This window comes from Megalobrama amblycephala, linkage group LG17 (assembly GCF_018812025.1).
Source record: "Megalobrama amblycephala isolate DHTTF-2021 linkage group LG17, ASM1881202v1, whole genome shotgun sequence".
Taxonomy (NCBI): domain Eukaryota; kingdom Metazoa; phylum Chordata; class Actinopteri; order Cypriniformes; family Xenocyprididae; genus Megalobrama; species Megalobrama amblycephala.
Genome location: NC_063060.1, coordinates 6,712,960 through 6,727,762, shown reverse-complemented (window position 1 = coordinate 6,727,762; position 14,803 = coordinate 6,712,960). Strand labels below are relative to the sequence as shown.

The 14,803-nt window shown below is 36.6% G+C and overlaps 2 protein-coding genes across 3 annotated transcripts; both read right to left on the bottom strand.

Annotated features, from left to right (window-relative positions):
• Positions 1–3,673: 3,673 nt before the first annotated feature.
• Positions 3,674–9,242, bottom strand: LOC125250940 (CD48 antigen-like). The gene is made up of 6 exons (XM_048163784.1): positions 8,310–9,242; positions 7,365–7,673; positions 5,122–5,379; positions 4,799–4,936; positions 4,046–4,086; positions 3,674–3,921 (listed from the first exon to the last, which is right to left on the bottom strand). Exons 1-6 carry the CDS (start codon positions 8,362–8,364, stop codon positions 3,829–3,831), a joined length of 894 nt encoding a protein of 297 aa, XP_048019741.1. The 5' UTR covers positions 8,365–9,242; the 3' UTR covers positions 3,674–3,828.
• A 1,149-nt stretch (positions 9,243–10,391) lies between these two features.
• On the bottom strand, positions 10,392–14,752 carry LOC125250938 (SLAM family member 5-like). Of its 2 annotated transcripts, XM_048163781.1 has the most exons (7): positions 14,621–14,752; positions 12,850–12,937; positions 11,993–12,298; positions 11,380–11,634; positions 11,162–11,293; positions 10,852–10,892; positions 10,392–10,726 (listed from the first exon to the last, which is right to left on the bottom strand). In XM_048163781.1, exons 2-7 carry the CDS (start codon positions 12,914–12,916, stop codon positions 10,634–10,636), a joined length of 894 nt encoding a protein of 297 aa, XP_048019738.1. In that variant the 5' UTR covers positions 12,917–12,937; positions 14,621–14,752; the 3' UTR covers positions 10,392–10,633. The 2 variants fall into 2 exon arrangements, with proteins under 2 accessions (XP_048019738.1, XP_048019739.1); XM_048163782.1 differs by lacking the exon at positions 11,162–11,293.
• Positions 14,753–14,803: the final 51 nt, after the last annotated feature.

Sequence of the window (14,803 nt, the reverse complement as noted above, 5' to 3'; positions counted from 1 at the left end):
TGCAACTCAAATATCTGTTACACAAGGAGAAAGCTATACATCTGTTCAATGCAGAGATGCTGCCGAGTTCTCTGGGCCCGAGCTCATCTCAGATGGTCCAGAAGACAATGGAAATGTGTGATGTGGTCAGATGAGTCCATGTTTCAGCTTGTTTTTGGAAAAAAGGACATCGAGTTCTCAGTCCCAAAGACGAAAAGGGACCATCCAGACTTTGATCAGTGACAGGTGCAAAAGCAAACATCTGTCATGGTTTGGAAGTGCATTTGTACAAACGGCACAGATGACTTCCATATGTGTGAAAAGGACCATTGATGTGGAGATGTATATTGGGATTGTACAGAGACATATAATGCCTTTCCTGGGAAGTAAGACAATGCCAGGCCTCGTTCAGCATGTGCTACATCAGTGTGTAGGGTGGCCATACGTCCGGATTTTGGCCGGACAGTCCGGATTTTAAGCCCCCTGTCCTGCGTTCGGCGCAGCCTCAAGCCGGACACACATTTGTCCTCCTTTTTGGAGTTGCGCTGAATCAGCCTAAAAAACCCCCTCTAGAATCTTTATTAGGATGCAGCAGCATAGCGTCTAATGCCGTAAGACCTCTGGTCAAACAAACGATTGGCTGAAATCGGTGTCAAATAAATATCTGATATATTATTGGTTAAAATCATAAACAAGCCTCCACGTGCTGGCTACGTCATATCATCACGTTAACATGCCGAAACGTCAGACCTCATTTAATCCGGAATGGACAAAAGAGCACGAATTTATAGCAAAAAGCAGTACCGCAGGAGATGAACAAGCCCAGGGGCAACGGGGGCTTGCCTTGGTGGCCATGATGACCCAGAGGTGCTGCTGTCGCCTGAGCTGCTGCAGAGGGTGAACTTCTTTATTAAGAACTGAAATGTGTAGGCTATTTATTTATTTTTCGCATTCATTATTTGTTTATGTATTTCTTTTATTTCCAGAAATCCAGAAATGTTGTTTTCTGGCACTGTGCCAGTCTGCCAGATTATTTTATTTTATTTATTTATTTATTTTTTCCAGAAGTCCAGAAATGTTATGTTTTCAGGCTGTGCACTTTGCAAGACTTTTTTGAAACAGACATCACAATGTCTTGAATAAAGATACTGTGAACAAACACTTTTTTGCCTCTTCTGTTAGGTCTACATCAAATGAATAGAGTCTTTTTCAGAATCACTGTATCATGATACCATCGATATAATGGACAAAATTGTATTACGAGTACATTGTAGTTGCGAGTACACCAGAGTCCTATGCAATTATTCTTGCCTCACTAAATGCCGCAAAGTGTCCTCCTTTTTGGTGTTATGGAAATGGCCACCCTATCAGTGTGGTTTCTAGAAACTCTACACATGGATGTGCTTGACTGTCTGCCTGCAGTCCAGATCTGTCTCTTAATGAAAATGTATGGCCCATCATGAAAAAGAGAATCTGACGGCCACAGTTGTGCAGATATCTTGTATCAGATGAGATTGGGTAAAAAAATTCACCCGCAAAACTGCAACAATTAGAATCCTCAATTCCCAAACGTTTAACCCTTTCAAGCGTGAGTGTAAATATTCTAACTGGCCCCCCAGAGCAGTGGTGGACAGTAACGAAGTATTTTTGCTTCGTTACTGTAGCCTACTTAAGTACTTAAGTCGAATTGGACTGATCGTATTGCAGCTGTTCTCGAGTCAACAACTCAATGATTCAATGATCCGTTCAGAGCGACTCTCCAGTGAACTGAATTTCTGTCTGACTGAAAATCAGTGGGGATCCTCTGAGTGCGCGCGACTGATGGTGAAAAGTAAGGGTGCTTTCACACCTGCCTCATTTAGTTCGGTTGAATCGTACCAGAGTTCGTTTCCCCCTTTGGTGCGGTTCGTTTGGGCAGGTGTGAAAGCAGCAATCGCACTCGGGTGCGCACCAAAAGCGGACCAAACAAGCGTACCGAGACCTGCTTGAAGAGGTGGTCTCGGTACGCTTTCAAACGAACTCTGTAGCGGTTCGCTTGAGATGTGAAAGCAATCCGACCCAGTTAACGGACCAACGAACCAAATGATGTCATAATTCATAACGGAAAATTTGATATAAAAAGCGGTAGTGTCTGATTCTGTGAGTGAGCGCATTATTTACCATAGCTGAAAACCAACGAGCGCCTCTGTTGTGTATTTGCACTTCTCCGTGTGAGAATGCTGTCCCGACAAAGCCTTTCCCCGCTCTGCTTCATTATAAAATGTATATGGTCTCTCTCGACACACTGACAACAGTTCGCCTACTACTAGACAGCGCTGGGAAACCAGAGACGAACCGAGAGAGAAAGAGAGAGAGAGAGCGCGTTTGAATTTGCCGCAGCATTAATATATGTAGTATAATTTAAAAGCGGGAAAGACGGTTACATTTATAAAGTGTTTGCGTGTGTCTCGACAGTTACAAATAAAGCCACAATAAACTCATGGAGCGAACTTGTCAATCATTATTTTGATGGCTGACGCAGAGAAAATTCTGACCAATAAGAGGACAGTTTTACTTGCATGTGACTTGCCTAACGCATTTTGGTACGCTTTGAAATGTTGCTATGTGAAAGCGAACCGAACCAAGAAAAAAAAGCAACATTGTAACAAATTTAGTCCCTGTTTCGGAACAAAACAAGTGATCCATAGGTGTGAAAACACCCTAAGTCAGCCTACTAATGTTGAATTTTAGGATGAATTATTGTAACTGAAAATCATATTTAGGTCAGTTGTTTTTGAACTAAATCTGCTGTAAAGGGCGATCTGTTTGAGCCCACTGAAATGATTTAATGCGACAATGAGTCTACAGATCGCGATCTCGATTCAAACAGATCAAATCACATTTTAAAACTTGCCGCTTCAAATAACAATTGTATAGATTACATCGTTACGCCACTAGGAGGCGACAAGTGACTGTTAAAATGTTTTTGACATTGAATGATTTATTCAAAAGATTTGTTCAAAAACATTGATTCATCCAGTAATGAAACAAGTGAAATAGTTATGAGTGAGTCATTAAACTATTCATTCAAACCCATTTTTTTAATTAATTAATTAAATATTTTTAAATAGACTGCAGCAGTTAATATTTTGTCCTCTAGTAAATAATTATAGCCTATGCAATTTTGTTTAGTTTTCTATTCAGAATCATGATTTCTATTTGAAAGAAACAAATACAAATCTTGATTCTCATTTTATCCAGAATCGTGCGACTCTAACACAAATTAAAATAATGCATGCATGTTCATCTTCCCTGCCGCTGCAGCAATATTTTTAGCAATGTTCTGTATATTGTTTGTCAACACACATTACATATTATGTATCTGCATCTACTAATCTTCCATCCATATTGACTAGTGCTGGCTATTTGACAATTCATAATCGTTCATAATTATTTTGAGCAATAGGATTATATAAAATATATAATATAAAATTAAATCATATAAGTGGCCTATATAAAATTACAAAATAAAAATTCATCAATCAGTACTTTTTACTAAAGCCCCGGGTATACTTCACTTTCTGCGCCCGGACGCGAGTATACACGACTGCGCGTGTGAAATTTTACAAAATGTCCAGCTTTTCTGGAATTGGAGTTTTAGGCTACATTAAACTATATTCAAGTGACATGAGAAAATCAGAGAAGCACTCGTTCATAACATCTGCAGTAACTGACTGAAGTTCATTCACAACAGTAAGAGTATCTGTACACTTCCACAAGAGTCATGAATTCAGAGAGTTAAATGACTTTAAACTCTGTTTGTGAGTCCAGTCAATCATCAAAGTCTTTTTATCCAGTTGAGTCTGATCTTCAGCAGTCATGAGCAGATGAAGGTGTTTGGTGTCCTACTGTACAGTAGGTGATGGTGGTCCAGGTATCTCCTGTCATCTTCTGCGTCAGAGTCTGAAGAGAAATAAATCAAACATCACAGAATGTGAAACACAGTTAATATTCAGTATTGGCTGACATGACATTTATAATCTGTGACGTCTGCAGGAATAGAGATGAACAGACATTTGTATCTCACCTCAACATCATCGTAGTCTGTATCATCACTCTGTTTGACACCTGAGAGTCAGAATGGAGCTTTATTTCACAGATTACAGCTTGTGTGGAAACATGTTTCTTTGTGTTTGATCGCTGTCAGATGTTTGATTTCTCTCATGTATCATCGAACTGACAGTTTAATATTGATCAGAGTTCTGGATTCACTAGACAGCTTTTACTACTAATAAAAGGGCACCTTTTGAAGAGTTTCTGCAGAATTTACAACATGTTCTCACTCAAACCTTGTCACATTTGGACACTTAGTCAGGACCTCTTGGCATCACTTTTTAATGCACAGGTTCCCCTTTAGTGCCATTTTTTGAGGAGCAGGATACTCTTTTGCTCTAGTAACAAAACTTTGGAGTCAATACACAGACACGATGTGATGGTTTTGCAATAAATGCTGTGGCTGTATTTTTATTTGCCTGTTAAGTGTTTTATATTGTTGAAGTGGTTAGGTTTATAAATATAAATATTTATAAAATAATTTCTACTTTTACAAATACATGCAGATAATTAAAAGCATCTTGATCTGATGCATAAGGCAAACAACAGAAAGCAATCGAGTAGCTGCATGTCGAAAAATGAAGGGATGTGTTAAAAAAGTCAACACATGCCACATCCTGTGCAATAATCATGTCTTGTTGCTCTTAAACTTTGTTTTCAGTACCAAAGAATCTATTTCAGCTATAAATGTGAGATCAGTTTTTCAGTATTTATGAGATGGACATACCTTTATTATTCTTGCAGCAACAGTAAAGGAGCAAACCACCAAACACTAATATTCCCACAGGAATCACAGTAATGATCAACATGAAAGTTAAATTGAATCCTGAGCTTGGATTATGTGGGTTTGATTGTCTTTCATTCTCTGGAAAGCAAGAGATGAAGAACATGAATCAGCCTGTTCAAACTTTACAATCACTTAATTATCTAATAATATTTAAAATTAAACATGAGAATAGTAAACCAAAAAGTAAACAAAAGGCAGATTGATTTGGCAATTATCTATTCTCACTGTATGTACACACACGTCTTGAATAGAAGCAGATATACCTCTACAGATCTGTTTAATCTCTATTCTGTCCTTTTTCCAGCTAACCGGGTTGCTATGGTTACAGATGATGGATTCCTCACTGCAGTTCAGGATGAGAGTGTAGATCTCATGTGATGTCACTTCCTCTGGAGAGCAGCTGTTGTTCTGATAGCTGGAGTTTATCATGAGGTCATGAGCTCTGCATGTGAAGTTCACAGTACAGGAGTCACTGCTGGACCAGATTGAGTTGACAGTCAGAACAGGAGCCTCCACAGCGTCTGAAACACACATTTACTCCAAGATCAGAATCAGACTTACAGACCAGTGGTGTAAAAAGTTTTAAATACTAGTTTTGTTGAATAAAGACCACAGTAGAGATGCAGAACACATTCAAACCTAAAGACACACAAAATGAGTTTTCATCGCTAACCAAAAATATTTCTTTAATCACATTATTTACAGTGTCCTCCACAAATATTTGCACCCTTAGTAAATATGAGCAAAGGCGGCTGTGAAAATAAATCTGCATTGTTTATCTTTTTGATCTTTCATTCAAAAAATTCACAAAATTCTAACCTTTCATTTAAGTAAAACAATTGAAAATGGGTGGAAAAGCTCATTATGAAATAAATGATTTTCTCTAGTTCATGTTGGCCACAATTATTGGCACCCAATTATTGCAATGTCCTTTTCCCAAGATAACAGCTCTGAGTCTTCTTCTATAATGCCTGATGAGTTTGGAGAACACCTGACGAGAGATCAGAGACCATTCCTTCATACAGAATCTCTCCAGAACCTTCAGATTCCCAGCTCCATGTTGGTGCTTCTTCTCTTCAGTTCACTCCACTCATTTTCTTTAGGTTTCAGGTCAGGGGACTGGGATGGCCATGGCAGAAGCTTCATTTTGTGCTCAGTGACACATTTTTCTGTTGGTTTTGATGTTTGTTTTGGATCATTGTCCTGATGGACGATCCAACCACTGCCCATTATTGGATTTCTATCAGTAGCGGTCAGGTTTTGATTTTTTATCTGTTAGTATTTGATAGAATCCATGAAGCCATGTATCTGAACAAGATGTCCAGGACCTTCAGCAGAAAAATAGGCTCACAGCATTAAAGATCCAGCAGTATATTTAACCGTGGGCATGGGGTACTTTTTATCCATGTGTGCACCAAACCCATCTGGTGGGTTTGCTGCCAAAAAGCTATTTTTTTAGTTTCATCTTACCACAGAAGCCGGTCCCTTTTGAAGTTCCAGTCTTGCCTGACAACTGAATATACTGGAGATTGTTTTTGGATGTGCAAAGAAGGATTTTTCTTGAAAACCTCCCGAACAACTTGTGGGGATGTAGGCGCTGTTTGATAATTTTTTTTAGGCTTTCTGAGACTCAAGACTCAACTAATCTCTGCAAATGTCCAGCTGTGATCCTTGGAGAGTCTTTGGCCACTGAAACTTTCCTCCTCACCGCACATTAGGACGATTTAGACACACGTCCTCTTCCAGGCAGATTTGTAACATCTTTAATTGATTGAAACTTCTTAATTATTTCCCTGATGGTGGAAATGGGGATTTTCAATGCGTTAGCTTTTTTCTTATACCCATTTTCTATTTTGTGAAGCCCAATAATCTTTTGCTGCACATCAGAACTATATTATTTGTTTTTTCTCATTGTGATGAATGATTAAGGGGACTTGGCCTTTGTGTTTACACATATTTGTACTCCTGTGGAACAGGAAGTCATGGCTGCACAATTTCATGCTCCTAGTCACCCTGGTGTGCTAAAAAATGTAAATGTGAATGGGAATATACTTCAGAGATATTTTACTCAGAAGAATTTCTAGGGATGCCAATAATTGTGGCAAACATGTATTGGAAAAAAACATTTATTTCATAATGAGTTTTTTTTCCCCCATTTTCAATTCTTTTCCTTCAATGAAAGGTTAGAATTTTGTGAATTTTTGAATGAAAGATCAAAAAGATAAACAATGCAGATTTTTTTTTCCACAGCTGCCTTTGCTCATATTTACTAAGGGTGCCAATATTTGTGGAGGGCATTGTATCTGTATTCTCTATGAAAACTTTTGAGTAAAGGACTCCAGTGTTGTTTTTGCTTTAATTAAAGTTGCAGAAACACCTGATGAATTAAAAAAAGTACCACAAACTGGTTTTAATGTGCATATTATATAAAAGTGAAAATGAAACAAATTACTCTTATGAATTGTCTGCACGAACACATTAAATCACACAGAGAAATAAAACTCACCTATAACAGAGACTCTGTATGTAACAATAATTTTCTCAAATTCTCCACTTGTTTTTGCTGTATAGAGTCCACTGTCTGTCTTCTGCATGTTCTTCAGTGTGAGAGAGAGGGTTTCATCATTGAAATCCATTCTGTCCTTGTAGGAAGAGTGAGGTCTTGCTTCTTTAGTTTTATGAAAATATTTAGCTATATTCTCTGATTTTTCATTTCTCCAGGATAAATCATCAAACTCTGGTAGTTCATGTGTCTGTATATCCAGCTGAACAGAATCTCCCGTCTGAACAAACACAGAGATCTCAGCACTGAACCCTGAGGAGAGAGAAACACAGTTCAGCTGCTTTTGGATTTGGACCCATTTTACACCTTCATCTTACTCCATCATCAACTCACACTCTTGTATTTGGTTGGATAAATAAATAAATCATAAGGTTTATTGGTTTATCAGTAATTTGTTGGGGCTGTGCTCATAGTAACTATAACTGTCACATACTTAAATGGTTTATCATTTTTATATCACCAGCTGGTTGTTTTCTTAAGCGTCTCAGAGTGAAGCTCAATCCATGAATAAAAAATACTTGTTTCTATGATACATGAAATATAACTAAAATATCACTAATAAATAAAATTGTGTAACTTTAGGAGCTCTAAAGCATCAGCAGTGACTGTGTTTTAACTCCTGAAAAACTGCTGTCTTCAAACAGATTCACATTTCTTTTTCTTTCACTAACAGAAATGACTCTTTAACTCTCTAGTGTTAGTGATGTTAGAAATGATCCACTCTTCCTCTCTAGTGCTTTAGTTTCTCATCAGGAGCAGAAACTGTTCATGAGCAGCAGGACTATAGCAGACTGAACATGATGCTTTATACAAACATCATTATAGATGAAGCACTTGAAAACAAGACATTTCTGTTATTTATACACATTTAATAATTGACTGTATTACCTGTGTTACTGATGAGGAGAAGGATAAAGGAGACAAGCAGATGATCTACTGCCATTGTAAGATGGCTGAAGTTGTGTTCTTGGAACAGGAAGTTGAAAGAGTGAAATGACGCTTGTGTAACATATCTGTAAATCTCCACCACAAAATGACTTGTTTAAGGATGTTACAGCCTTTTAATAACCTGCATATAGAAGAGACTAGAAACTATGAAAATGGAAAACAGACATTAGTTTAAACCAGTCACAGAAAACATTCCAGCCTCCAACAATAGACAAATCCAAATGAGTAACTATACATAAATGTTAAACCTGATTCATGATACAAGCCACACACAGGTTTAGATGATATATTTAAACTGACATTTGTGAAACCCAACTAGAACAAAGGCCCAGTTTATCTGCATGAACCCGACAGCCTCTGCTGGTAGAAGTTATAACGACACCATCTGACTGCAAAAAAACTTCTTTTTCCATTAACAGCCATTCAAAAATATCAGTGTAAAAAGGCAAAAAATGTACTTAAGGGATTCTGAGCACCTGAGCAACTGTCTTTGAGATGAACAAGAATGCTCTGTTTGTGAGTCCAGTCAGGATAGTTTTCTCCAGGAATTATAAGAAAACATTAATTGTTTGGTCAGTTTTAGCTGAAAATTTGATTTATTCCAAAGTATTATCAAATTAACCCTATACTTAACGCTAGTCCCACTGATATTTTAAAATCACTTGTTTACAGTATTGACGAAACCTGGTCAAGAAAGTCAGCAAAATCAAACAGCACAAACAGTACAAATAAACAGTATTACAATATATGGAAGTATTTACTTCCATATACAATCCCATTTCCAGAAAAGTTGGGACATTTTGTAAAATGCAATAAAATCAAGAATCTGTGATTTGTTCATTATCTTTAAGCTTTATTTAACTGACAAAAGTACAAAGAAAAAAATTCTAGTGTTTTCACTGTCCAAATTAATTGTATTTTGCAAATATAAACAAATTTTGATTTTGATGGCTGCAACACACTCAAAAAAAAAAAGGAAAAAAAAAAAAAAAAAAAAAAAAAAAAGGGGGCAAATCCAGAGAAATCTCAGTCCCTGTGGCAAGGCAGGAAACCTCTGTTGAATGTGTGTGACCTTTGACCGGCATTGCATTAGAAACCATCATGCTATTGTGTTAAACGGGCTCTGGAATACTTTGGAAAACCGTTGTCACAGTCTGCCGCTGCATCAAGACATGCAACTCGAATCTCTGTTACACAACGAGAAAGCTTTACATCTGTTAAATGCAGAGATGCTGCCGAGTTCTCTGTGCCCGAGCTCATCTCAGACGGTTCAGAAGACAGTGGAAATGTGTGCTGTGGTCAGATGAGTCCATGTTTCAACTTGTTTTTAGAAAAAAGACAAAGACAAAGTTCTCAGTCCCAAAGATGAAAAGGACCATCCAGACTTTCATCAGTGACAGGTGCAAAAGCAATCATCTGTAATGGTACAGGGGTGCATCACTACAAACAGTATGGCTGACTTCCATTTGTGTGAAGGTACCATTAATGTGAAGGTATATATTGGGATTGTACAGAGACATATACTATCATAAAGATGTTCCCTTTTATGGGAAGCAAGACAGTGTCAGGCCTTATGCTACATCAGAGTGGTTTCTTAGACACTCTACACCATATAGTGGATGTACTCGACTGTCTGTCTTCAGTCCAGATCCTTCTCTTATTGAAAACGATTAGCCCATCATGAAAATCAGACAACAACGACCACAGACTATTGTGCAGATGTCTTGTATCAGATGAGATTGGGCAAAAAATTTGCTTGCAAAACTTCAACAGTTAGTATCCTCAATTCCCAAACATTTAGAAAGTGTAATTAAAAGGAAAGGTGATGTGACACCGTGATAAACACGGCTCTGTCCCAACATTAGTGGAGTGTTTTGCAGACATCAAAATCAAAAAATTTTCTCATATTTACAAAAAACAATTGAGTTGGTCAGTGAAAACATTGATCTTCTTTCTTTTTTTTTCTCTCTTTGTACTTTTGTCAGTTACATAAAGATTAAAAAGAATTAGCAAACCACAAAGTCTGCAGACTCTTGATTTTATTGAATTTCACAAAACTTTTCTGGAATTAGGGTGTACATGATATATTCAAGTGACATGAGAGAATCAGAGAAGTACTCGTTCATAACATCTGCAGTAACTGACTGAAGTTCATTCACAGCAGTAAGAGTATCTGTACACTTCCACAAGAGTTAAATGACTTTAAACTCAGTTTGTGAGTCCAGTCAATCATCAAAGTCTTTTTATCCAGTTGATTCTGATCTTCAGCAGTCATGAGCAGATGAAGGTGTTTGGTGTCCTACTGTACAGTAGATGATGGTGGTCCAGGTATCTCCTGTCATCTTCTGCGTCAGAGTCTGAAGAGAAATAAATCAAACCATCACAGAATGTGAAACACAGTTAATATTCAGTATTGGCTGACATGACATTTATAATCTGTGATGTCTGCAGGAATAGAGATGAACAGACATTTGAATCTCACCTCAACATCATCGTAGTCTGTATCATCACTCTGTTTGACACCTGAGAGTCAGAATGGAGCTTTATTTCACAGATTACAACTTGTGTGGAAACATGTTTCTTTGTGTTTGATTGCTGTCAATCATGTTGTATCTTGGCTTAATATCTTACAGGCCAATAAATGTTCAGACTGTGCAGTAATCTTGTGTTGTTTCTCTATATAAACCTTATTGCTTTTCCCCCCTTTAATAATTTTCATATTCCAACATTCTTTAGCTACTAAAGCAACTATTTCAAGCATTAGTTTTTTAATATTTGCAAGATGGACACACCTTTATTATTCTTGCAGCAACAGTATAGGACCAAACCAGAAAACACTATCACTACCACAACACCAAAGACAATAAACATAAGCCCAGACATAGATAAACCATGGTGAGTTTCGATTGATATTCTTTCATTATCTGGAAAATAAAAGAAGAAGAACCAATATAATCAGTTTATATAAGCAGTTTTGATTTGTGAGATAAAAATAAAAGCAGATATTAACCTTCACAGAGTCGTTTAATATTTATTCTGTCTTCTTTCCAGCTGACAGTGTTGCTATGGTTACAGATGATGGATTCCTCACTGCAGTACAGGATGAGAGTGTAGTTGTCATGTGATGTCACTTCCTCTGGAGAGCATCTGCCATATTTAAAAGTAGAGCTGAGAGTGAATTCATGACTTCTACATGTAAAACTGATCAGACAGGAATCACTGGACCAGGTTGAGTTTACAGTCAGAACAGGAGCCTCTACAGCGTCTGAAACACACATTTACTCCAAGATCAGAATCACAGTTTAACAGCCCAGTTAAAAAGCTTTAAACATTCATTCATGCTTTATAAATATCACAGTGAGATTCAGTATACATTAAAACCTAAAGACAACATAAAGAATAAAACACAACCCAAAAATATTTCTTATATTCTTTATGTAAAACGTCAAAGTATAAATCAGCAGGACTTTTGTTTTTGCTTTAAATTGAAGTTGCTTAAAAACCTGATAAACTCAAAAAGTGTGCACACTGTATAAAAGTGAAAATTAAATTACTCTTATGAATTAATTAAATATTATCTTTTATGCAGGAACACATTAAATCACACAATGAATCACACTCACCTATAACAGATACTCTGTATGTAACAATATTTTTCTCTAATTCTCCACTTGTTCTTGCTCTATAGAGTCCACTGTCTGTCTTCTGCATGTTCTTCAGTGTGAGAGAGAAGGTTTCTTCATTGAAATCCACTCTGTCCTTGTAGGAAGAGTGAGGTCTTGCTTTAACTCCATGTATATACGTAACTATATTCTGTGATTTATAATTTGTCCAGAATAAAAGATTAAACTCTGGTAGTTCATGTGTCTGTATATCCAGTTGAACAGAATCTCCCGTCTGAACAAACACAGAGATCTCAGCACTGAACCCTGAGGAGAGAGAAACACACAGTTTTGTTAAGCCTCTCAGAGTAAAGCTCTGTGTTCAAGTTTGATCAAATTTGATCAAAACTACTGATTCCATTCTGAAGTTCCAGATATTTTAGTCAAAGACACCTTATAATATTCATTACTCTCAGGTGGCAAATTACAGGTCAGATGTGTTTGATGAGTATTGACAATGGCACTGTAGACTGCATGCATGTAAAATTTGGCACAGATAACAAAAACGAACAAACAAACAAAAAAGGACTTCAAAAATTATCATGCAGAAATATATGTAGGGCAGGAGACAGGAAATCAATCCATGGATATAAAATAATTGTTTCTATGATGCATGGTTCATATATAACCATGTTAGTGATGTTAGACATGAACCACTCTCTAGTGCTTTAGTTTGTCATCAGGAGCAGAAAGCGTTCATGAGCAGCAGAACTATAGCAGACTGAACATGATGATATATACAAACATCATTATAGATGAAGCACTTGAAAACAAGACATTTCAGTTATTTATACACATTTAATAATTGACTGTATTACCTGTGTTACTGATGAGGAGAAGGATGAAGGATGTGAGCAGATGATCTACTGCCATTGTAACAAACATCAAGATGGCTGAAGTTGTGTTCTTAAAACAGGAAGTAAAAAAATGACGGTCATGTAGCCTCTTCATAAATCTCTCACTTAAAACTCCTCACTTCATCATTTAATTACAAAAGGAGGAAATGAGGAAAATGAGTTTCACAATGATATCTGAAACAACTCAAGAGTTAATACAGGCTCTAAGGACAGCCCTGAGTACATACCATCTCAAGCTAATATTAATAATAATTACTAAAAACTACATATATTTAATTAAAAAAAAAAAAAAAAAAATATATATATATATATATATATATATATATATATGAGGATATACTCAAATATTTTGTTGTATAGCCAACTTCCCTTCATATGCGCACACACACACACACACACACACACACACACACACACACACACACACACACACACACACACTAGTTTGCAATGACTGTTGCCAAATGTGTAACAAATGAAAGCACAAGGAAGGAGTGACCAGCAGTCTCACCACACTAACACATTTCATGTATGTGCTGCAGTCAAACACTATTTAAGACAAAAGCAAATAACTTTTTTTAGAGGTAGTGGGAGGGCTTTCCCTCAGTATATAGAAATAGCATTAAAATTATTATGAGGAACAAGTGACAGTGCTTCCAGTACTTCTGCATCCAGCCATGCTGGGGTGCGTTTCCCAAAGCGAACTATGGTCGCAAGTTCCGTCGTTACCAATAGAGTTCAATGGGACTTACAACCATGGTTCACCAACGATGCTTTCGGGAAACTCACCCCAGGGCAGTAATGAAGAACATGGAATGTGAATTATGCAATCACTCATAATTTGACCAAGTTCCATTTTAAAATGCATAATCAGATTACAATCTTTGTTAACTCTGAAGAAAATGTCAGATAAAACTACTTATATTGAAGACAGTGTGGTATTATTCCTCAGTTGATCACATACAGAAAGAGGATCGACACTGGCAAGAAAAGACCTGCTGAAGTGGCAATAAGCTTCATGGTATTATGCTTGCCACAGTAGTACTATCCCAGCTAGCAAAAACATGTTCTAAGAACGTTTTGCTAACGTTCCCATTAAGTTATAAAAACACTATTTTTTAAATGTTCTCTGAATGTTAAAAACGTCTAATTTTTCAAATGTTTGAAAAAGTTCATGTTAAAAAAGGGAACATTCAATTTTATTGTTTTGCAAACATTATAGGAACGTTAGTTTTGAATGTTGTCTGAACATTCTGAAACAAGAAGTAGCAAAAAAGACGAATGTTCAACTAAAAAGTTTCAGAAAAAGCTAGAGCTATAATGTGCTAATGTTTTGAGAACATTATTAAAGACCAGATAACAAACATTTTATTAACATTAGGCTATAGAAGAATGTTTGTTCATTATGAGAAAACCTTGCAAGAACGTTATGGAAGTTCCTGTTAGCTGGGATCAAGATTGCTCTAGTCTAGATTATAAGACTAGACAGACAAAGCATAAGAAACAGCATCACATCCAGTTGAATGAATAAGTGGAAGAAAACTCCCAAACTCATTTTAAAAGCTGACCTTGTAAGGAAAGAACTAAAGCAATCGAATTAGAAGATTATTATTTGATTGAAAAAAGATGTTTGACATTTTTTGGCATCAAACACTAATATAAAGGGCAGCCATAATGATAAATAAAAATCATGGAAAATAAATATTTTTAAATAATTTGGTAAATACATTACCAATACATTATTTAGCGGGTTTTCGTTCTTTTTGATACTTCATTTAGTATTGTGTTTTTTTATAAGTTATTTATCAAAGTTATTTATTTATTTTTACGAAAGTGCAAATTAAAATGACGGAGAAACAGCCAGCCTTCCTCAAAAAGGACCTCAGATGAGGCGCTCTATATATCGCCTGCTTGA

Excerpts from the sequence above, each read along its gene's own strand:
- LOC125250938 (XM_048163781.1), bottom strand. The coding sequence starts at position 12,916 with ATGTTTGTTACAATGGCAGTAGATCATCTGCTCACATCCTTCATCCTT. Across the intron at positions 11,294-11,379 it reads TATTAAACGACTCTGTGAAG|ATAATGAAAGAATATCAATC; the intron begins GTTAATATCTGC and ends TTTATTTTCCAG. Across the intron at positions 10,727-10,851 it reads CAGACTACGATGATGTTGAG|ACTCTGACGCAGAAGATGAC; the intron begins GTGAGATTCAAA and ends ATTTCTCTTCAG.
- LOC125250940 (XM_048163784.1), bottom strand. The coding sequence starts at position 8,364 with ATGGCAGTAGATCATCTGCTTGTCTCCTTTATCCTTCTCCTCATCAGT. Across the intron at positions 4,087-4,798 it reads TTGCTGCAAGAATAATAAAG|GTGTCAAACAGAGTGATGAT; the intron begins GTATGTCCATCT and ends TCTGACTCTCAG. Across the intron at positions 3,922-4,045 it reads CAGACTACGATGATGTTGAG|ACTCTGACGCAGAAGATGAC; the intron begins GTGAGATACAAA and ends ATTTCTCTTCAG.